The 24,347-nt window shown below is 39.8% G+C and overlaps 1 protein-coding gene across 1 annotated transcript in view; it reads left to right on the forward strand.

The window, feature by feature from the left end:
• ITPRID1 (ITPR interacting domain containing 1) overlaps positions 1-22,512 on the forward strand; it is a 36,638-nt gene extending 14,126 nt beyond the window's left edge. Inside the window, exons 7-12 of the mRNA XM_026052334.1 lie at positions 13,945-14,027; positions 14,323-15,801; positions 18,716-18,843; positions 19,670-19,781; positions 20,612-20,962; positions 21,904-22,512. Of these exons, the coding sequence (XP_025908119.1) occupies positions 13,945-14,027; positions 14,323-15,801; positions 18,716-18,843; positions 19,670-19,781; positions 20,612-20,962; positions 21,904-21,960 (2,210 nt within the window). The 3' untranslated portion in view covers positions 21,961-22,512. The remainder of the gene's footprint in view (positions 1-13,944; positions 14,028-14,322; positions 15,802-18,715; positions 18,844-19,669; positions 19,782-20,611; positions 20,963-21,903) is intronic.
• The last annotated feature ends 1,835 nt before the right edge of the window (positions 22,513-24,347 follow it).

A 24,347-nucleotide genomic window follows, 5' to 3' on the forward strand; every position in this document is an offset into this window, starting at 1 on the left:
CTTTGTTTTTTAGCTGTGGAATAGATTGCGTACCTGTGTCAGCTGGTTGTTCTCACCACAGCCTGGTGGTTCCAGCCATTCTTAGGGCTTAAAGTTGGGTTCTTACTGCTATTCAGTATGATTTGTGACCTGACTTACACAAAGTTGCTTTAATTTTGCTTCCTGAATGATGACTCGGTCATTATGAACAAGCTCCCATACTTGTAGTCTTGCTTGTAGTAGTATCTATACAAAATATAGCAGGTTTCCACGATTTGTGCAAATAAAACCAGCACTTAGTGAAGAGAAATGAGTAATGAACAGCAGAGAAAGTGGACATATTCTAGTGGGATTAAATAACTAAAACATTTCCTCAAACACATTTTTCCTTTCAGCTCTAAAAATTACTGTGCTACTTAATGATAAAAGTATTTGTGAAATGATTTTGCAGATTATATAGATATATTAATCTCAATATAAAGGAGGAAAAAAAAATAGGACCTGAAAATTATTTTAAAATGCAGGAAAAAGAATGTATTCATGGTGACTCGGGGATAAAAATCACAGAATGTGATCATTTGTTTTTAATTCTAATAAGACTGTCATACAGTTAATTGAACAATTAATATCACAGAACTGAAATGTCCTTATTTAATATTTGTGCTTTAACAGCACCATAATATTATTTTAGAGTTTAAAAACTGGACAATCTCTCTTTTCAGTCTCCTGTTACAGTATTGCTTATGCTAATTCTAAATTGAAAGAAGAGATTTTGATCATCTTTTTTATCGGCTTTTTTTTTTTTCATGTTCTTCTCCTTTTCCCAATTATTTTAAATGGTGTACCTCTCTATACTCAAGGTGCATCATGGAACAATCTAAAAAGAGCTGATATCAACTCAGCATTGTTAGGACAGATAATATCTAGCTTCCCACCAAACGGAACAGAGTCTGTCTCAGACTTACAATTTGAAACAGGAGCTTTTGGGGAAACAGAGCCCACATTCCAGTAGGAGCCTAGCAAGGGAAATTCAGCTCCTGGGAGAATAGCCTGGAATTAGATTTGGACTGCAGGCTCCTTGGGGTAGAGGCTGCCTGTTTTTTTAAGGCTTATATCATGACTACTAGAGTGCAGGCCCATCCTCATTTAGTTGGAAGCTCTGTTGGAAAGGGAACGGGAACGATGATGAAGATGTGAACACCTGACATGACCGTGCTGGAGTGGAAGCTCACCTGAGGAGGGAAACGCAAGGAGCCCAATATGAGCAGAAATAGTTAGGAACAGACTGCTTTGCTTAGCTGGGGCGTATTAGAGACAGGTGACTTATGGAAGTACTTGTCCCAGTGGTATTGTCCCTTGGCTCTCTAACCTGGCCTCAATTTTAGTCCAATTGCTTAATTTCCTACACTCCCCATGAAAGCCAATTCCCTAGCTGCTGTGTGTCTTCTTTATATTTCTCCATAATGTAGATTCTGGCTGTTTAACTGCAGTAGGCTTTATGATAAGGCTTTTTTTCTCTCTCTTTTGGCAGAATGCTGAGACTTAATTTTAAAAGATGCTCAAAGCCCCCAAACATCCCTGAATGACTTACAGCGAAAGCAGAGTGTTTTCTAGCTCTGTTTTAAAAAATATTACAATCTTTTTTATTAGGCAATTTTATCATTGTTATAAATAAGTAATTGTACTGGGGAGAAGGGATAATCCTTATTTAATTAAATTCATCTATACTCCCAGGTTGGCAGCAACCAGACATATGTGAGACTAATACCCACAGCCTGCCTGTATGCATGTGCAATTAAAAATTCACTCTACAGTAGCACTGGCAGTTTAGTGTTGCTTTTGGCATTTACAAATTCTTTTATTTTGTGACTTTTTTTTTACCATACACATATGCTGGAGCAGATGTTGCTTATTTGTTGTTTATTCAAATCTGTAGGCTCTGGCAGCTAACTCCATTGTTCTGTAATGAAGCTTTATTCACTGTCCTGTATTAGGACCCAGCAAATGCATGACAGGCAGAGTTAGCTCTCAGCAGGAACTACAGTTATTGTCCTTACTTATTGGCTGTTTATATTCTAAAGCTCACAGTTGAGGAAGCTGGCTGGGCAGGGTAAGGGGCTGGGGATGCTGTGTGCAGAGGAAAATTACTTGACTCCACTCACTGTATCTTTGCCCTGATGAGGTGCAGGCTTGCATGTAAACTCATCTGTTGAAGGGATTTCATATTCAGCACTTGAAAAATAGAGCTGTTCTCCCCCTCCACCCCTCTTCCTTCTCGTTCCCCCTCCCACCCCTGCTGCTCCTTCCTTTTTCAATTAGCCTCTGTAAAGCACTGGGTTTAACTAAAGGGTGTTTCAATGTTGTTCACCCCCGTTAACTCAGCACGTGTCTGAAAATTCATTAGCAGCAACATCTATTAGGGAGGCACTGGAAGTCGGTGTTATTTTTGTACACATGGCAGCCATCCACTCCCTCTTGCTTCTTATTTACTTTTTCTGTGCCGCTCCATCACTGGGGCAGCCACGCTTTAGAGAGGCAACAATTTCCATGTAGGGCTGACCAGAGAGGACATGCTGCTCCCAGGCGCTCAAGTGCCAACAGAAAGGCATTAGCCTGCTGGAAAAGCCCTTGGTAGCCCAAGAGGCAATCAATCAGAGGAGTAACCACCTCCATCTGGCTCACTGTGACATGGTAGCTCTCTGTCGAAGCATTTGTGATTCATCTTGTCCCAACGAGTGGTGCCAGGGATTGAATACACCCAGTTTTGCAGCAGCTGGGAACGTTCTAGCTTCCCCACATGCTGAGCTAACACATTAGCTCCTGTGACTTATCAAGTAGCAATTCTTTCAATTATCACACCTTCACTCCTCCTACTCACCGGCTCCTCTCATAGTTGGCACCATGGGAATATTCACAGAAGGCAATTGGTATTTCTTTTAACTGACTGAGTGCCAAGAATGTGAATCCTGTTTATTATCCATTGTAATGTCCGCCTGCAATGGAAGGATCAACATCTTCACAAGTGCAAGAAAACACACATATATTTCCTGTGCTTCAGGCAGAACTCAGATTTCCCTGGTACCTTCCTCTATTTTCAGTAAAAAGAAGGAAACAGTTATTTACTCTAATGCCTACATCTTGTCTTTCCCCCCACACACTTATAATGCTTTTTAGTTTTGAGCACAACAGAAAGAAAAGGCAAAAGCAATGAGAATGCTTACTTTCTAAATTTGTAATCTAAATCAGGATCTCTACCTACAATATCCTACACCTGCTCTTGTTTTGAGATGTTCTGACCCTTACTTTATTCTTTGCCATTGCTTAACGATCACCTGCAGCTTCCGAATGAGTTTTCTCTTTATAAAATAATACACTCCTAGATGTTCTTAAAGCAGTCATAGTGCAGCTCATTTGGGTTAGCACTACACAGTGGCCTTCACAGTAAAAAAAAAAAAAAAAAAGAAAAAAAAAAATCCACTTCAAGAGAAAATATCCATAAAGACCAGTCACTAGTGAGAACGTTTGGAGTTCCATTGGGATTTCGTATTTTCTGTAAAAGGGAAAATTCAGGTGTGTTTTTAATGTAAGTTATTCCCATGTTTTCTCCATACAGTGAGGTTTCTTGTCTGGACTGCATCGCTCATTGCATAGCTCTGCCATCCCCCTCAAAGAGGAAATAGCATACTGCTTCAGCTCATTTATACTTCAGACAAAGAATCTGGGCTAGAAAAGGAAAAAAAAAATTCCAAGAAACAAATATGTCTCTAGAAGCCTGAGGAGAGAAGCTACCTTCACAACAGTTTTATCTTCTATTGGGGCCCTGTGGAAGGAGACATATGCCACTTTCATCTGTTTTATATTCCCTCCATGCTTTCATGATGCTGTAGTCCACAGCTGTTGCCATCTTCTGCCCATGAACCACATAAAGATCTTCTTGTCCTTCCCTTTTCTGTACTTAAAGTACTTGCAATTAAGAGTATGAGAAAGCTCCATCACTTCTACCCATGTTGCAATCTGAAGAAATCTAACATGTCCAGCCTGTGGGTGGGATGAAGGCCTGTGGTCCCATAAATTAGCAGAAACTGTCAGGAAGCAGTGACTGAGGGGAAAGAAGAGCAAGTGGTGAAATGAAGAATCTTAAAACGTTCCGGCAACTTCTGCCTGTTCAAAAACATCCTGAGTTGTCTGGTCCCCTGTCAGAAAGGAAATGCATGTCAGCAGCTCTTGAGAATGCCCTGTCTGCTTCCCATCTTTGTCACAGTCCTCCAGGACACATCTCACATACAGGCATATATTGAAATTCAGCAATGGAGGTGAAGATGAAGACCCAGGAAGTGGGACAGCCATGTCCACTAGTACAGAAATAGGACTGGCTGCACACAAAGGGCAACCGAGACATTTAGAAAATCACTGTGCAAAGGCCTCTAGAAAGTTGCACCACCTGCTACCACTGCCTGGAAGCACTGCCCACAGTTCTGGGGTCTGGGCCACTCTGGAGAACTTTGGGGGTTGTATGACTTTCAGGGACTACATTCTTAAAAGTCATTGAACATTTATAACATTTCATTGCACATATGTATCACATTTTAGGTCCTGTTGCAGCAGGCTGATTCATCCTAGTGGGAAAGGATATACACATACCACATACTTCAGGCAGATGGCCTGGCTTAACTCTTAGGAGAAAAAAAAAAAAAAACATGAAATACTTAAAATATCCAGGGGGACAACCAAATTCTTGGACAACCAAATAGTTTGAGAAATGGATTTAGATTAACAACCATGGGCTTTAAAACCAGAAAGATTCTGAAATGAAATATAGTTGTCCTAAAGTCTCTGAGGCCCTTGAAAGAAGGCCTTTTCTAATATTTATTCCTTTGCTTTTTCTTCCCACACCTCAGCAGTGCATAGCAGGATCAGTCTTGTCTGTGCACGGTCACTGATCTGCATGGTGCTTTACTAACTGTGCCATTTGACAGCCTGACCCTTTGAACTTGAAATCTTGCTACACAATTCATAGTCCCAATCCCACATCCATCACATACTTCAGTGCTTCTTTGTAAGAACATATTTACTCCTTTTGATGGTTCTATATTTCTTTGCTTTTATGAGCAAAGAGTGCCTTTTATGCAGCCCTGTGCCACATGCTCTAGGTGACCCTGTGTGTGCAGGGAGGTTGGACTAGATGACATTTGAGGTCCCTTCCAACCTTAATCGTTCTATGATTCTATGATTCTATGAGAGGAATGATTCCCTCTGTTCTCAGAGACATCTGCAAGAAAGGTGCTATCTTGGACACCTTTTATGTTCTACAGAGCTGTCTTAATAAGAAATTTAATTCCTGGTCCACAGATTTTACACATACTTGCCGACTTTTGACTGATACTTTGATTTTGATCACTGACAGAGAGAGGTGGGCTTACTCAGCCTGAAGTTGTTAGAATCTTTAAATACACTTTAAGGGATATTATCATGAAAATAGAGCTTTTTAACTAAGTGGCTATTGATGTCCAAAGCACGACCAAAAAGCCAGATACCCATTCTGGCCTCCCAAATGCATTGGACACTACTAATCAGGCAGAAGCTGCAGGACCTAGCAAGTACTGAGGAGTTCTTTACTCACTGTTCTCAGAGCTGCTTTATTGGAGTAGCTGGAAACCTCCTTCTCTTTCATAAGGTACTGAGTTGCAGAGAGCCCTACAAGGCTCACTGCAATCACTTGTTTTTTATTCATTATCTCTGTGCAGCTGCTACTGGGTGAAGCCGTGATGCAACATGATCTACAGTGTAGGCTGATGACATTCAGCTCTACCTCTCATTTTCCTCAGAAGCAGACACAACCATCACCCGTCTCTCCCGACATTTGGCAGCGGCACGAATCTGAATTAATGATAGTTGGCTGAAGCTCAGTTCAAATAAGACGGAAGTGCTATTGACTCTCAAGGAAAAGTAGGAGGAGGACCTGGCAAAGTTTGAAGCTGTTTCATCAACTGAAGGAAGATAAAAGACCATTGTCAAAGTGATTGCAGTTTTGGGTTTTGACTAGATTCATCACTTCTCCTAACCTCCCAGTCTGCAGAAACATCATTTATCATAGATAACTGCCTACAGTGTTCTCTCTTTTCCTGTCAAATTCAGCTCTTAGATTACTCACACTTTTATCATTTCTAGGGCAGTGTGTTCTTGTGCAGGACAAGCAGGAAACTATCAGAAGCTCCAACTAGCAGCTGCCTGATTCCCAAGAGCACCTTTTTGCAGGAGTGTGCTCATTGTTCTTAGTGATAAGTGTGTAGTATTCATGATGGTGACCTGTATTGTCAAGCCTGACATGACCTTCATCCCCAGCTATTTTAGATACTTTCTGTAGCTCCAGCCAACCTACTAGAGGGACTTCCAGAGGAGTATCTGGAGCTATGGACCAAATTGTCCTGGAGGTATTCTTGATAAGGACAAAGATGGAGTCTTCTGAACGGTGTACTTCTGCCACTGAAGTCCACAAAGTAAATTCTGGGCTCTCTCAAGAGGCACAGGATGGTTCACTAATGCCAGTCAAGAAATTAAACCCTTTTCTATAATGTAAAAAGGGACTACTTCTCTTGCCTATTTTCATCTATTATTGGTGGGAGGAGAGAATGACAATTTAAAAACATTAGAATTTTTTTTGATTCATTAATAAGTATTTCAATAGAATATTTTTTGCTAATTCATTTCATTTCCTTTCTTTTTTTTTCTATATATGAGCTATGGACAATCTGTAATGAGCGAGAGAGTGAGCCAGCCAACATACCCGCCAGCCCTAGGCAGTTCACAATGGAGTATATTTATACCTGCTGTCACAGTGCTGACTGTAGCGTACAGCAGATGTACTACAGCTAGTTTTAAATCAATAAATATGTGCCCTAGCTTTAAAGCACACTAGTACATAGAGTTTGTATCAGGAGCTGTCTAGCCACAGCACAGGGAGCCCAGCGTGGCCCACCTCACCCTACTTTGCAGACAGGTTTTGCAGCCCGGGCAGTGCTCCAGGCTGTTGTGCTCAGCCTGCTGGCTCTACTGTGCTACTAGAGTGCTAGACAGAACCATACTATACACTGGATTTTAAGCCAAATGCTTGGCTGAGACTTGGTATAAATCTCCTTCTTCTTCAGGAGCTTTGAAGGAGAGTAATTGAGGCTGAATAGCCCTGGTGATAGGTGTAGAAGTGCTCTGGAGCTATTTGTGTTATGCTCCTGGCCAGTGCAGTTTTTGTGTTTAATGCTCTATGCTGTGGTTACCTCGAGAATTTGTGGCTGATATTTGGAAAGCACATAGGCTTGTGTCTTTGCAAGGAGATTTGGGCATCTAAGGGGAGCGTGTGGCTGTGCAGAAGGCTGTAAAGTGCAGTACGTGCACTCCCTTGGGCTGCACACGTGTCTCCTGACATCCGCTGAGACAGCAGGACCCCATAAGTAATAGTGTAAAAAAATGCAGACTAAATATGGAGATGAAGCAAAATGTAGGTAGCTACATCATATGACATGTGTGCTACTCATCTTTCATTTCTTCTGGCCCTGCCATAACCTATCAGGGTCCAGTAAATGTAGTCACAGCCACCAGGTGGAGGGTTTTTCCCTTAATCTGGAATAAAACTGAGTTTTCTCCCCCCATTCCCCTAAAAAAAAACTATATCTAAAGTCTTACGTTTGTTATCTAGGCTAACTGCAAAATACTCCAAATTGAGTGAGTGGGTGAGGGTTGGGGTAACTGGGTTTTGCTAGGCATAAAGAAATATTTTAAGGAGTATTTCTTATACTCTTTGGTATACTCTTTGGTACCCTCAAGATTTCTTCTTATTTTGTAAGCTCCTTCGGGCACAGACTGTTCTTTTTTTTTTTTTTTTCATTCATATGGCACCTGTCGACTTGGTATGGCACAATTAATAATAGAATCTGGTTTATATCCATACTTTAAAAATATTTTTACTCCTCATACTATGGGAGATGTTTGTCAGAAAACTGCAGTTCAAAGATAGCGTGAAATATACACATTTCTTAGCTAAACTCAGTTTTGAATAAGAATAGGAACCTTTGCTGTAGCTGCAGTATCTTGGAGTTTCATTATTTGCTTTAATAATAACATGACTATCTAATAGGGTGATTTATCTTATTTTGCTCTAATGTCATTGAAAAATATAATCTGCAGGACACCAGTTAAAACTGTAGTTTATGCAGGCCTTTGGAAACAAAATCTGTGGTTTATGTGCTGCTGCCATCTGGTGATCTTTCTCCTGAAATGCTATATATGACTGAGACCTAGTATAGAGAGTATGCTCCTACAGCATTACTCCAGTGAGATATAAGTATTTTTAGACTGATACCTCTTACAAGACAAGCTGTAGAATTGTACATTGTGTCTGATTAGAAAACAAACACAACCAAGATATTCCTTTCTTCAGTTAGTTTGTTCATCATCATTTCTGCAATGTGAAAACTGCATCAGTGCTATAGAAAGCTGAGCTGTGAACTATGAACTACCAACTATATTAAGGGAAGACAACACAGCTGGTCAGGAGTGCTGAATATGAAGCAGATTTTTTAGAACATTAAAGCAGGATCAAGTTTTGCCTCATATATGGGCACAGAGTGTTCCCATGCTGCCAAATATATGATTTTTTAAATTTTTTTTCTGATTCACTAAAGTTCAGAGGGCTTCACAAAGTCCCCTGTTGTGAGTAACATCACCTACCGGGGTTCTTTGTTATTAGCATTGAGTATACATACAGTGGATAGGTACCCAAGACAAACCCATTTCTGCTCTGTTCTATGACAGAAAATATTTTTTTTCTTTTGTAGTGTTGCTAGGTTTTAGAGGAGCAGTGTCTGCACAGCTTCCACTCTCTTCTACTAGAGCTGAGCAGTTTTGGTGCATGAAACATATTTATTTTGTGATGCCTGTCTTCGAGAAGTAAATCACAAGGCATCCAGGATATAATATTCTATTCACTTCTGGCACTTCTACAAATATGGTAGGATTTTCCCCTCATCCCCTTTCTTACTGCTGTGAAATTTCCATTCAACAATTAGACTTGTGGGTTTTTTTTAAGTCAAATTCAGTGAAGTGCTTATGTGTGTATTTAACTCAGGGCATGGGAATAGTTTTGTATGCATAGACCTCAGCCCGGACCTAATTTCTTTGCTGAATTTAGTATGACTATTTAAGCTGTAATGACGCTAGTGCCTTGAGAGTTTTGTGTGAGGGATTGCAAAATGCCTTTGTTTATACAGCTAAGTGTAACCTTACAACATACCTGACTACACTGTAACTCTTTTGCATTGTTTAGTCCCATCTATATTTTGGAAATACAGAATATCCAGAATATCAATATTCAGGAACATTTAAATAGCTACAGAAATATTTAAACATTTGACAGCATTGCTAGGTTGCAGTTGGCCATTCTCTCCCTCCTATAATAGCATGGACAGTCTAAATTTAAAATTCAGATTTCCACCAGTGTTCCTACATTTGAAATTTTTGTGTCTAAGCTTCACATACTCAAGAGATATAGAAATCAACACCAACAGAATGAACAGTTCAACAGCAGTGTATCAAAAGACATGCCTGTGTTGTAATTTATAAGCAATGTAGTAGTCCTCAAGGCATCTTTAGTGGACTGCAAGTATTCTCTAGGCTAGAAACCATAAAGAGGTTGTGCTGTGTGCAGCCAAGTCAACAGAAAACCAGCTCCAGAGTTTTCAGAGGAATCCAAAACTGCACTCCAACACTTCAGGTTTTTTTTCTTTTTTTCTTTTTTTTTTTTTTTTAATTAATTAGGGAATATCTCTTATTTAGTGATAAATCTAGGAGCCCAATAGTTTGTGAAAGTCCCTGCACTGAAAGCTGCTGAAAACTGAAGCAACATGCAAATATGTGTAGAAAGAGAATCTCTTAATGAAATTGGACTGATTACCTACAGGATGGCAGAACTTTATGGGACTTGGAAGGCATATGCTTTCTTATATGATACAAAATGGAGCAGAAATCTGATTATTAAGTGCTTCTGACTTATTTTGATTTAAAATTCAGACAGAACAGAAATGGGATGCAGCAGTTACACTATCCCAGTTCAATTAGCACGGAAAGGCGAAGAGCCAAGGTTTTCCTCACCAAGGTCTTCAGGGGCAATTCTCAGGTTTCCTTTTTCCAGCATAGCCAGATGTACTCTCCGCACAGGGCCCAGAGTTGTAATTTTTAGCTCATAGTTGAATACCGGTCTGTGTCTCTACTTCTTCTCCAAACATACTTTATCTTTCCTTTGTGCAATGCTCTGCATGCATTTGCAGAATCTCTACAGGTTCGTGTGTCTCCACACACTAGGAGAACTGAGTAGAGCTATATGAATAATGGATATTTTGGTTCAGTGGCTGAACCAAATGATAAGGGAAAAATGTGATTTGAGTAGACTAGAAATTAAAGCATTTTTGCTTAATGTTCAGATGATTTAACCCATTTTTGTACCTTTCTCCTTCAAATGAAAAAATGCACTTACTTTCAGAAAGAAAAAAACATTTGAAAGCAAATGGCAGGAGCATATAAAAAATGCCAAAGTGAAGTATGTACATTTCTTACCTCCCCCTCTCCTAGTCTTTTTGGTCAACTTGAATCCCACCCAAAACCAGACTTCCAGTTTCTAGATTTTAGTGCATCAAAAAATGAGTGATTATCACCATGAATAAGCAGTGTCTCTGCTCACACAGACGTAGGTGATCCAAGCAGCTACTGGGAGTGCTTTAGATGTTAATCCTTATGTGTCAAACTGCCACCAGCACCCAGTTCGGGCATTTTAAGAAACCTGGTACTTAAGGGAATTTCTGCCAGGAGGTGTAGAATAAGGCTGCTTTGGACCCCTTCAAAGAGCTGATCTCCTTGATAGAAACTCGAGCTACAGTTATCCTCACTGGGTATCACAGCTGCCAAGACAAACTATTCTATTACCACTGGCAAACAATTAACATTATTGAAAAATTCACGAAGGAAGAAACTCTATTCCTCATCAGGACAGCATCAGGTATGTTCTAATTTTAAAACAGCCTGATCTTCCTTTCCAGCACAGCAGTTTGCATATCTCCCAGGCATTTCCTGTTTAACTTGAAGTCCTTTGGGGAGCACTTTGATAATCTCTTCACAGGATTTTATCTCACCTTGAGATGGAGGGCCATTATGACTTTTACTAAGTCTTTTTCTTTTTTTATGCAGACTTCCACTGAAATCAAGGGATTCTGACTGACTTTGAATGAAATGAGTGTTTCAGAATCAGAGGAATAGAAGGGATAAAATTTCATCTTTTAAAATCCACTTATCCTCATGTGTGTAACTTCTACAGTGCTTGGCATATTGGGTAGGATCTGGCACATCAATGTGGGATCTAATGATTTAATTAGGCATCTGAATGTAGCTGGAAAAGATCCATAACATGGGCCCACAGAGACATTGCTTTGCACTGACCATATGGGGAATTTAAGCCTTTACTCTGAGAGGACTAGTTCATTAGACACCTAGTATGTAGGTACATGCAATTTGGATGCCTAACTCAGATGAAGCTGATTTCACCATCAGTGATTTGATTGAACTCTGCTTGACATAGTTTTCCTACTAAACCTTTCTCCTCTTTTACAAATTTCTATTTTGATTACTGTAAAACTGTAGAAGTTGGATTCATAGTCAGAATGGTCATTAAATCCTCTTCATATACTGTTTTTAAATAAACACACAGCCAGCCTTTCAGAGTGGTTTGAAGCATAATTTATGTACATATTTTGCATGGTTAATTGCTGAGAGTCGTGATGGCCACATGTCGCATTTACTTCTGGGAAAGTCCAAGGAGACACATGGATGTCTTGCTATAGTCTGGTTATAATTATTAACTTAGACGGCAGACTTTTAGTTCAGTCTTTTATGTTTCTCATTTTGTCTATTGATCATTCCAAACTTCACTTCCCCATATATTTTGGGCAGCGCTCTAGCTAGTGCATGAATTGACATTGACAAAAAGGCTGTTAGTTGCAATAAACAAAGCATATTGACTGTGTAGTGGGAATGGATTTATTGATTTTGACCAGGTCAGAAGGTGAATTCTAACAGTGAATTCTAACAGCACTATTCTTCCATTAAAAGTTAAGATTTTTTTTTTCCTACCTGTAATTTCCAGCAGCATCCCAGCTACTTTGGGATATGCATGTATAATCAGGCATGTTAAAACCCCAAGTGAACAACTTGTGAACAACAGTCTTCTGCCAACTTCAAAGTGTAAAGGTCAACTGTTATGACTATTGTGTCCTATAATGGAGGGCCTTTCTCTTAAAGGGTATGATTTTGAGGCAGTAAGTGATTGGAACTACAGCAACTGAAACATTTCTACTTTTCAAAATTTTTCTAAGCCTTTAACTGTTTCTTCATTTTTATTTACAAAAAAATATAGGCCAGACATACTGGAAGCAACAGCTGGCTAAGATGCAAAGGGTAATTGAAACAGCTTTAAAAAAAGTTTAGAGACTCCGCAGAGCAATCTCCCTGGGGGAGAAAATGAACCATGATGTTGTTTATGGGAAACTGCAAGGATGAGATTAAGACCACCCACAAAACAAGCATTTTTCAACAACCTCGCTGCAAATGATGTGATGTATGACATGGGAAGGGTTTCTCATCTGAAATAGGACAGTAAGTCAGCCATGTACTGATGGCAACACAAGGGCTAACAATGCAAAAAATACATTTCAAATACATAACATGAGACCAGATTTTAATTTTACAATTGCTACCTATAAATAGATAGGACACAATGTGGTTTTCATTAACAATTGTCCAAGGTAGTTTTAATAAAGTCAATAGTCTTTTTTGTAGATACTTTTTGGAAAAGATATTTTTTGTATCTCCTAATCCTACAAGTAAGATAGAGTAATTCAGGTCTCAGAACTGTGTGGTGAATTGTCATATTTTCATGGATATAACCATCACAGAAAAATCTTAGGGTTCAATAACAGTTCCAAATGCAAGCAACAGGAGAAGAATTGTACCTAGCATATTGCAGTCTCCGTCTCTTTCCTTCCTTCCCCCCAACAACCTCCTCCTTTCTGCTTCCCACAACTCTGCTTTTGTGCCAGTTATCTGATAATGAGGGCCTTAATGAAGACTGTCTGAAAATGCAAGATTTCCAAGGGCTGGCCATTACAGTGGTTTGTAGTATAATTGATCATTTACTATCATGCACTTAACGCTTTTAAACAGGGTTGGATTATATATATTTGTGTGATTAGATAGCTGATGAAATTTGTTTTAGTCCCAAAGGTTAGAGTAGGAGGTGACTGAACTAGAGAGGAAGATGATGTGGTTGCTGGTATTGAAACCTCTGGAGTAGATGCAATGTATTCCCCTTGCCTTTATGTCTTGGCATGCAACCCTGTATTACCTGTGTTTGTTACTGTGATTTCCTATTGCACTCCAAGGTAAAAACTCTGTAAAAATGATACCAGGTGCCTCAGCGTAGAAACAAACTGATCTAGGGCAAAAACAAGGGCTGCTCTCCTTCCCTGCAGGAATCACCTGGTTGAATGAAACCATTGAAACTGTGCAGGTGAGCAGCATGACCGAGGTTTGGTGAGCGCCAGTTCCAACAATCCGTTGTCAGAAGTCAACATTTTTAGCACAATAGTTGGCTGCTTTACAGGTTATTTATGTTCTGCCTGTCAAGAACTTCAAAAAATGAAATATAAAGTTGTTGATGATACTGCAGGATAACTCAGTGCCCAGAGTCATATCAGTAGCTGCCCTGAGCACATTTTGTTATGTGTTCTGGTTGCAGCAAAATTGCTGGTTCCTGGGGAATAAGACCAAGAATAATTCTAGAAGTGGAAAGCAAACTGAAAGTGCACCTGTTTTGGTCTAGTATTGCTTTCTATCTTTCTAATTTTTTCCCCCTTTTGTTTTTCTCAGGAGAGGTGATGGTCACAAGAACAAATAGCTGCCAATCAGACAGCAGTGGATTTATGGAGGAGCTGCCAGAACCTTCGGTTTTGCAAGTAAGAGCAGAACAAAGGTCTTCAGTAGGTTTGTGAAAACTCTGTAACTCTGGAAAAAATAACATTAAAAAAAAAAAGGATCATGGATGCATTAAAGCTTCACAAAAGCCACTGCAGTCATGCAGGATTTTGCAAGGTTGCAAGCTACACGTTAAAAATATTATCATTAAAATAATTTTAAAAATGATTATTTGCTTCCTTTGATATTAATACTTACAGCATGATATATATGATATTTACTAGCATGATAGAAGAAGCCTAGTATTTGTGTGCCTACCTCTTCCTTTTCTTCCAGAATGCATCTTTGTCAGCAAAGATAAATCTTAGCTCTGATACCCACAACCACAAAATGACTCTGTCATATAGCACAGCGCTCCCTATGTCAAATCAAGATTTTCAAGAAAAAACAGAAGATTGTATTGCGAAAGCCTTCATAACAGATTGCAGGAAGTTTTTGACAGTATCTAGACCAATGAGAACATGCAGTGACCAGGGAGAAGAAACCTGTCCTCTACTAACTGCAGAAGACTGCCAGCATCAGACCTGTGGCACTGGGCCCCTGAATTTTGTCCAAAAAATGTTATGTGATGTGGTCAATAGAGAAGAGAAAAATGGAACTGAGCAACCAAAAAAAGAGGAGTACATAAGACCGCATACACCTTGTTTTCCACCTGATAACCAGGATGAAGGAGATGCTGTCTCCTCAAAATTTGATTATCAGTTATATTGCAGTCCAGGACATAAAAATATGAATGTGGCCTTCACTGAACAAAGTGACACTAACCCTGAGACTGCTAGTGAAAGCAAGGTCAAAACTGAAGAAGAAAGTGAGAGGTATTTGACAGATAAGGATTTTGGAGCTACACGTCATGAAAATGTCCAGGGACATCCTACAGAACTTGTGGAAGGAGAGTGGTGGAGAATGGAAGTGGTCGGTGAGAATGGTCCCCTTCTCTCAGGGAGTGAAGTGACAAATGGGCAGAGGTTCTGTACAAGAGATGGCGATTCAAGAAATATGAGCTCCTCTTTTGAAAGAGGGCTCCCTGAAACTCTGTGGCAGGGCCCATCCGTGCCCAGAGAAAGCAGTGCTGTTTCAAGCAGTTCTCCTCAAAGACCTCAGATCCCCCTCTCCTGTCCAACAGAAGGGCCTCGGTTAAGTTCTTCTGAAGATAAGCAGACATGCAGCATAGGGGAGGTACCATGTATTAACAAATCAGCAAAGCAAAACAGTGTCCAAAGCACTGAAACAAATGCTGGTCCTCTGAAATCTGTTACTGTGCAAATGTCTTCAAGGCTGGATTTTACTTCAAAGATGAAGTATACTGGGCAAAATGCTCCTTGCTGTGAGAGCGCTGCTAGGGACCACGCTGTGGACTTCTCTGAGGTGTCAGCACACCGCTGTGAGGGTGGCCTGAAGCAAACCACTGAGGCCTCCAGTCAAACCAACATCCCTGCCAGGAAAACTAGGCAGGTCCACCTACCTCCTCCACCCTGTCACCACCTCGTGAAATCAGTTTCTCTTGACACCGTGTTTTGTGGCAAATATGGACGGTGCTACAAGGGTGAAGCATCTGGAGCTCAGGGCACCCAGGGTTATCACTGCCGTGGCTGCTGCCACCACTGCTGCTGCTGCTGCTTCTGCCTGAGGAACCTCCCACCAGCCATTTCCCCCCAGTGCCCTGTGGGCTGCTGTTCAAACCACGCTGCCACGGAGCTGCAGCTTTGGAAAACACTGGTGTTCCTACAGGAAACTGCAGCGAGAAGCTCCTCACCAGTAAGTATATTTCTTCATGTAGGAGTGAGAGGAAGGCTGGCACACATTTGGGCTAAATGCCTTTCCCTCTCCACTCCTGTTGTGTGTGTTGCTTTAGTGCGATATATCTTGGTGAAAGAATTGGGAAATTGGCATTCCCTTCTGGACAGAGATGGCAAACACATCTTTATTCATTCAGGTTTGTTAGGATCCTTATTTTAATGACATATGTACATCAGGTCAGCTCAGTCTTAAAGTGGTTAATATCAATTGAGTAATAAGTCTTGCTGGTCAAATGAAGAGCTAAGAGTCAATTCACAGCATGAGATTCAATAGGTTACTGTAAATCAGCTGAGTTACATTAACCAAATAACTTCTAGGACTGCAGGAAATGTAAGGCTATACAACTTACTGAAATACTCTTTTACTCTGAAGTTGAATTATTTTATGTTTGTCAAAGACCAACTGTGCACATCCAAATACATACCACAACCCATACTGCTCTAAATTCAGTGAATTGTGTCTTCTTAGAATCTAAAGTGAATTTATCATAACAGAATAAGAAACTTTTATTAAAGTCATGCATAGATGTATATTTGCAATAAAAGCACGGGTAGCAAAATGTCACCAGGTTTTTGAAGTTCTGAAAGAATAGATTTTGTGAGGAAGAGAATGAGAAAGGAGTCAGGAATGGCTTTTGTGTCCTGAGAAATAAATTTGGATTTGAGCTGCATCTATCCTGCTGATTTACAGAAGTTTCCAATTTTATTCCTCCCTTTGTTGTTTCATAGTAGGATGAAATTAAAAATATTTACATACAGAGAAAGAACTACATGCAGGTTCCAGAAAGTGAGGGTGGTTTGCTGCTACATTATTGAATACAGAAATCTGCAGTGCCTTTTATTTGAATGGTACATGGCGAGACAGGTATTTTTCTGGATCTTTTACTGTTGCCACAAGATGGCAGTGAGTCAGTACCTTATGGCAGACTTAGAAGCCTTTTCTCATTGATTGACTATTACTTTATCACTCCTCTGACAGGGGCTAATGGTGATTTTTCTTCTCTAGTCTGTGGACCGGGAGTGTGGGAGGAACAGACTGTAATGCACTGTAATGTTATCCAAGATCTGTTCCATAAGATATGTCTGCACATCCAAACTACTATGCAGCAGAGGAGGTTGTGAATTTACTGATTATTAGTCATTCTTCAGAGATTGCTTCCATGCCTACTTAGCATTTTGCTTATACAAACTTCTGCTGAGAGCAGCTCTCAGATTACTTCCCATATGCCAAGACCATGCAAGAGGATGCTACCATTGTGGAGCAACTGTTGAAGAGTAAACCTACCTTATTTTTATTTATCTTATCTTAGGTGAGGTCTTGCCTGAAAGTAGTCCTGGAATATTTAGCCCCTGCTGAACCTAAACTTTGAGTCCTCTTTCTGTTCAGGTTTGGCAGCCGTGAGAAGAAATCATAAATCCTGTGTGGATGTGCTGCTTACTAGCAACCCAAGCACTCTCACTTAGGAGTAACCACTTTCAGAGTATCAAAATGAAAGACTGTGGAGTGTGTGTATGTTGGGGTGAGAGGGAGGAGGGTGAAAATAAGCAATCAGCCACCACTTTGTTTGGTGGTCATATGAAGACATAACCAATCTGACTACCTCAAAGGGATCTGCAATTGCTGACCTGACCTGCAGTGTTAAAAAAAAATTAGCTGTGATCGATGTAGAGTGGAGACTGACTGCAGCCTCTGCAGTAACAGGACTGGCCCTGTGACCCTGTGATGAAGCATATTACTAGCAGGACCCAGTTAAAACATACTAAAAAACATGCTGTCTCCTCTGTCTGGAAATTATCCCATCAAAACAATTATCAGGCCCTGATTGGTCAGTTCTGGTGCTATGCCATGGCAGTCAGAGCTAGATTTTTCATTTACTGTTAAGAGACTGTTAATCTCTGGGTCAGCAGGGTGCTTGACATAGCTGCATTGAAATGGGGATTGAAAATGGGGTTTCTCAAATGCACTGAGGACATATTTTGCCCTCTTGTTGAAACTAGTCTTAATATCTTTATCCCGATAGGGATTCCTTGTGTTTCAGGCTTTGGTGGAAATGAGAGGCAAATTCTGCACACAAGCATGGTGAAACCATCAGAGCATGTAATTTCATGGTTTTAAAGAGACTGGGCATTTTCATGCTTTGCACATGTAGTTTTTATTCACTATCAATTACAGTGGTCAGCAGTGGAGTGCAGGTTTCCACATTGCCTTCCTGTGGGTTATGAAACCAAAGTCTTACAACATAAGAACATCCCAAACATCTACCTGCGCTATAGATGTTTACTTTTGGTTGACAAAAATTGCTTTCTTGCAGTACTTGGAGGTACATCTGCAGTGGTAAGTATGAGCACTGGGTTAGATGAATCCAAATCCAGCTTTCCAAATGGTATCAGCTGAGAATGGATCAGTGTAATATTTAGCAGAACCCACCATGGAAAGTACTTTTTCTCTTACAGTACTTGCATATCATCTTCTTTTCCAACAGGGTTTCTTACTTCCATTGGAGGGTTATTTAACCTATCATTAATCAAGAGTAACTTCAAATTATATCAGAATATGGTCCGTTATATTAGGTCTTTGATCAAAGCACTTTTCCGCTTCAGTGTCAAAATGAAAATCTCCCTGACTTCAGTAGGGCCAGAACTTCATCCAGAATGATTAAAAAAAAAAAAAAAAAAAAAAAAAGACTGCAATATAATGCGCCTAGAATAAACTCTTAGGACATGCCATCTGGACTTCATGGCAGCTGCTCACAGAGTCCCAGCTGCCCAGTTAATAGAAGAACCCCCTGCCATTTGGACCATCAGCTTCAAACATATCCGAACATTGAAGTGCTCAAAGAGTAGTAGTAAAGTGGTTTCTCATTTCTATGTAGTGTACCATCCATGAAATAGAAATGATGAAGAGCTCCTGTCAGCAGTTCCGGGAGAAGCTGAATGAGATTGAACAGTACCTGACTGAACAGCAGGTTCTGCTTTCCGGTGCACTGTCAGATGAAGAAAGGTAATGAAAGCATGACACACTTACCTAAATCCAAAGTTAGTAACAGCAGTATGAGCATGTGCAATGTATCTAGTCACTTGTATTACCACAATGTTCCTGGTCAGTAAGATACCACTGTGGGTACCTTGCAGGTGGAAGAGAAATTTATTTTGGTGTGCTTTGTTTTTTGCCCTAAAGTAAGTATAGTTTCTTTCTATGCTTTTCATTTTGAAGGGTAAGATTGTTCTGCAGATGTAGGCTAGATTTTCAGTATGGAATAGTTGTGTTTTGATAGCAGAAGGAATGCAGAAACAGGTCTCATATGGCGGGAGCTTGGTATCACAGATGAATACAAGATTGGCGAGGAAGACAGGCTGATCTTTGATCAGAATCTGTGCCAAATCGGTCACTTTAAACCATGTTCTTAGTGCTCATTATTAATGAGGCAATGATGCATGATAATTTGAACTAGCTCTTCATGGACTCTGCCCAAGTCCACAGTGATTATTAAGAAACCTCATATATATGAAAGTTACTAAAGAGCTTCCAGTCTCTAATTGGTTTTAAAGTAGGACATTTATGCAGTCTTTGTGCATAAAAAGTAATAAATTAGAACTAATAAATCCATCCTGACTCAACTTCATTCAGCAACTACAACATGCTAAATCTTGCAGTCAAGGGACTGGGAGTTGAATGGGCATGGGGCATTATTCATTATTTTGCAAGGTATTTTGTGATCACAGGAAAAAACAAGACACCAGCAGTGAGAGAGATATGAGTGTTAAGCTGAGGCTGAGGATGATGTCTGCTGCTCATGTAAGTGTGTGTTTTGCTGCTGTCTCTGCAGAGAGGAAAGAAGGCACCTGCAACTTTTAAGGCAAGCTGTTCGTCAGGAGGTTGCAGAGCTGGAATTTCGGCTGAATGATCGAGCTTGCCAGCTCAGGGAAGGCATTCTCATGGTACGTTGCTGAAGTCAATACTCTGGGGTCATGAGAGTAGAGTTTGAAGTCTGTCCTACTATTCAGTACTTGAAGTTTTAAGACTGAAATATATATGAATAAACCTTTTGGTTTCAAAAAGAAGAGGTTTCTTGTCATCAGATTTATAATTTACGTCTTTGACCTTCTTTCTCCTTGACTATATTGCTTGGACTTACTCCTTACTCCAAGGAAAAGTAATGGTGCTTATAAAATTGACTGTATTCTTGTCTGCTCTAAAAAAGGTCGCTTCGTTTCCACAATAAAATGTCAGGCAGCTAGCCTGCATTAATACCTGATAAGTGGTTACTGGTGTTGGCCCTTTTCTGCACAGCTTTCCACTTGTGAGGGAGAGCTAAGGAACTGATCATCAGGAGACTAGTTATGTGTGTTTGATTTTTCCTGAGAAGCTTGGGTTAGAGCTGCAGAGCACAAGTGTTCTCAAGGATCCTAGCTGTACTGCTGTTGTTCCTCAATGGGAATCTCCTCGAGAAAGAATCCATTTCACATCACAGTAGCTGAATAATTCAAAGTGCTGGTCATACACTAGTGAATAAGGATGAAAACTGCAGCAACTGTTGAAAGAAGTCCGTTTGCAGATTCCCTGTAGGCAGTTACTATCTGTTGGAATAAAGTGTTCTTTGAACTTTTCTCCTCTTTTTTATGGCAACGTCTCATTTGACAAATATTGTGTCTTCTTTGGACCACGAATGAGAAGCAGGCATGTTTCATATACTCTTGTGTATTCTGCTTGATTCTTTTTATTATATTTTTATTACTGCAATATGCTTTTCCTTCTATTTTCTCTGCAGCAGCTGGACCAATTACTAGTAGAACAATCCCATCTGTTTTCAGAGCTTGGACTCTCTGACTGGAAGGAAGAAAGAAATGCCCAGAATAAACAAGCGCTTCCAGATGCTGTTGATACTGTGCATCCTAGAAGTGGGTTCTCAGAAATGGTACTCCAAAGAGTTCCTAGCAGAAGCACAACAGCAGGCTCCCTCCCCACTTTGCAGCCAGGAACACCTATAATGCAATTTCCTACCAGGACAACACTTGAGCCAAATTCTGCTGAGTCTGACCCACAGGAGCTCTCCACCACTAAAAAGGAAATAAATGGACCGCTGAAGCCAAAAATGGACTTTAAAGCCTTTGTGCACAATGTAAGAACCAGTTTTATTCTCACTCCCAAAATTTTAAGTGGAAGATATCACTGACTGCAGTGCAATTATACTACTCTGTATGTCACTGCTACAACCAATATCAGGAGCTTTGCCTGCTATGCAGTATGTTCATCCTAAGGGACAGAGCCGGGGTACCAGTGAGCTTTCAGTCTGCATATATAAAGCAGGAGGAGGCTGGGGCTGGACCTGCTTTGATATATCTCATTAAGTTGGTGGCAATGGCTCAGAGTCTCCAGAGAGAAAGGCATATAAATACATGGATGGTATCTGCATGGCTTGCTTGAACTTTGAACACAACCGTTTGGATAATTGATGTATTCACCCCTCTTTCCTAGTAGAAATTAGTAATTTATGTTTCCAATTTGCAAAAACAATTAGCTGGTTCTACAAGGGTAGTAAAAGCAGTGAAATGGAAGGTTTGTTGTTTTTTCTGAGAAAGTTTTAAGTTATCATTTTGGACTGATCTGATCCAACAATGTGGTCATAAAAAAAAAAAAAAAAAAAAAAAAAAAAAGCTGCCTCTCTGTATATAAAATCTGTCAGAAAGACAGATTATTAGTCTATTCCATCTAAGTATGGCCCATCCTTTAAATGATTGGCCCATCCTTTAAATGATTGGACATTCTGTTAAGTTAGGTCAAATTCTGCATGAACTTCATGAAAACACCTCTGGAGGGATTGCTCTTTATTGTGCCACTTTCCTGATTTATGTTGGTATTATCATTGATGCTACCAAGCAGAATCATGTTCACATTCCAAAGAATGAGAACAATTGCTAGTTAGGAAGAAGGAATTAAAGTTTTTCAGTTCTTGTTTTGTGATCTTCTGCATTCATTTTTTTTCCCCCAAAACTAATCTTGGTCATTCTCTCTACAGTCATAAAAATAATACTTTTTCTTTTTTTCCTTTTTCTTTTCCAGTTGAAGAAATCATTCCGAAATTCTTTAGGTAATGGCTCAGCGGAAGGAAAAGACTGATGGTAGAGAGACTGATGGATTTTGTTTTTAAGAGATATAGCTTTTTCCTGCAATGTGTGAAGAAATGAAAAAAACATTGCATCATAGAATGTTCTGGTCACAGTAATACAATTTGCAATGAGATGACTGTCCAGAAAGTGGGCATTTTTGAAAGATGTTCTAAAGAGAAGAGCTATATATTTTGCTAGTGAGAGATTACAGAACTATTATGCTCCTCTTAAGCCATCATACTGGTCCTTCACAATGTCAAAGAAAAGGGGAGAGGGCATATTTTTACGAAGAAATTTATGAACTTGCACTAAGCCTGGGAAATATCTCTAGAAGATATTATCCTTATAGACACTTATTTTAGCACAGATCTTCAAACAACAGTAATTGTCAACCCAAACTGGCTTGTGCAGTTCAGGAATCTTTAGTTTTTATCTGACTACTTAATGCTGATCTGCCTCTGATTAATTTTATAATGACTGTATCTGCTGTATCAAATCTGAAATTGTCTGACAGTTATGAAATGTCAAACACATTATGTTTAATTAAACACTAAACTATTACTGTAGTTGGTCTCCTTATTGGCCTCTTCATTTTCATGTTTACTTCATGTAAATCTAATGAAAAAAATCACAAAACAAAACAAAAAAACAGAGAGACTAGAATTGAAAGATTTTTTACATTAAAAACTTTGAACATGAATCCCGTCTCACTTTCCTGGGAAGTTCACAGACTCTGGATTCATGCAGCAAGAGAGTCAAGAAAATAGCTCTCTGATTTGGGTTACAGCAAAAAAATGAGACTAGTTAATTTTCCAAGCAGTGCTCTTTGTACTACTGCTTTTAGCATTGCCTAGATTGTGAGATGTCCTACTGGCTTGTTTGCCTGATGATCTGGAGGGAACTTAGGTGTCATTTCGGCTTTGTTGCTGCAAGTCACAGCTGTGCGAAGGTGCAAATAGAAGCAGCATTTGCACATGCGAGGAGAAAATGGAGTCAAACACGCAGAGCAGCCCTGAGGCTCCCTGCGCCTCCATGTTTCCACAGATGTTCAGGATAATAAAATGAGTGGGAAGAGAAGGGAAAAACAGGAACCTGATAAGAACCTCAACACCCTGTTGGGCCATGAATTTTACTAGGTGAAGTTTGCCCCTTCCTTGAGAGCCCTCGTGGGATTTGTACACCACTTCAACACTACTGAGTGTTTGAGAGTTTATACTTCAAGATTTGTAGTTGACTCCTTTGAAGCTACTGGGATTAATTCTGACAATGTCTCTAGGCAGAACAGAAACAGGACTTAAACATCCCTTTGTAACTTTTTGGTGGAACCAACAATAAATTTGCCTTGGTATTTTCTCTTTCTTCACTGGCTTATAAGCAAATAAAAGCATCACTACAGAGCAAATAAAGGTGCACTTGCAGATGTCATACCTCAGTTTATAGAGGAAGGCAGATAAAGACAATGATGAAGGATGTAGAGTATTGCAAGACCTGCATGAAAGGAATATTAAGATGGTTCCCTATCTCACCTGCACTAAGGCTGTCATTTGTCCCATTAAAATATAAATACATGTTTTAACTGTCACTGCAACAAGCTACAAGTCTGTATACAAGCTCTCTATGTATATGGTGATAAAAACCACTGTGTGCCTATATATACACATGTATATAGATGACTGTAGTGGCAGATGGCAGTTAGTGATTAGAAAGACCATGTGAGTCCTGTGGCAGCATTTGAATTCTAGCACATACATTCTCAACCACAATTGAATTTCACTCTTACTAATAAAACTTTCCCATTTGAATAGTCTTTAGATAATTGGTTTACACAGTCCAGTTCCTCGTTTCACTTTAATTATAAAATAATCTCATGCAAATTGTGCAGGGCTTCCCCATATGTGACACTCAGACTTCCATAAAAATATTATTATTTTGAACTTGTTTGCATTTATGGTTAGATAACCTTTGAAGCAGTGCATAATCTTGTATCAATAAGAACGTACTAACTAATGGCAAAGGGAAAAATCTTTCAACTACTTCTCAGCACAAGTGATAGTTTGCTTTATAACTCCTTCAAGTATGTAACAAGAATGGCTGGATTGAGCCTATAGTGCTGCTATTGAAGATGGGAGAGAAAAGAAAACACATGCCAATTTTGTGACCAAGGAAGTTTGGGTAAGAATAAGCATTTGACCATGTACCCACTTTTCCTTCCACTTGCAGTATTACCAGCCTTTTAAACACTAGCATTTCCTTTGCTTTAGTGCACTAATAAACAAATATGCTGGGGATCTTAGCGATAACCTCAGAGAACTGATGAAATAATAATATGTGCCTGATTGCGTGTTCTGTGTCATCATTGCTCTAGTTTAGCTAGAACCGTAAGAATTACCTTGTAGG

This window comes from Nothoprocta perdicaria, unplaced genomic scaffold, assembly GCF_003342845.1.
Source record: "Nothoprocta perdicaria isolate Ctin4 unplaced genomic scaffold, notPer1 scaffold_87, whole genome shotgun sequence".
In the NCBI taxonomy this organism is placed as follows: Eukaryota; Metazoa; Chordata; class Aves; order Tinamiformes; family Tinamidae; genus Nothoprocta; species Nothoprocta perdicaria.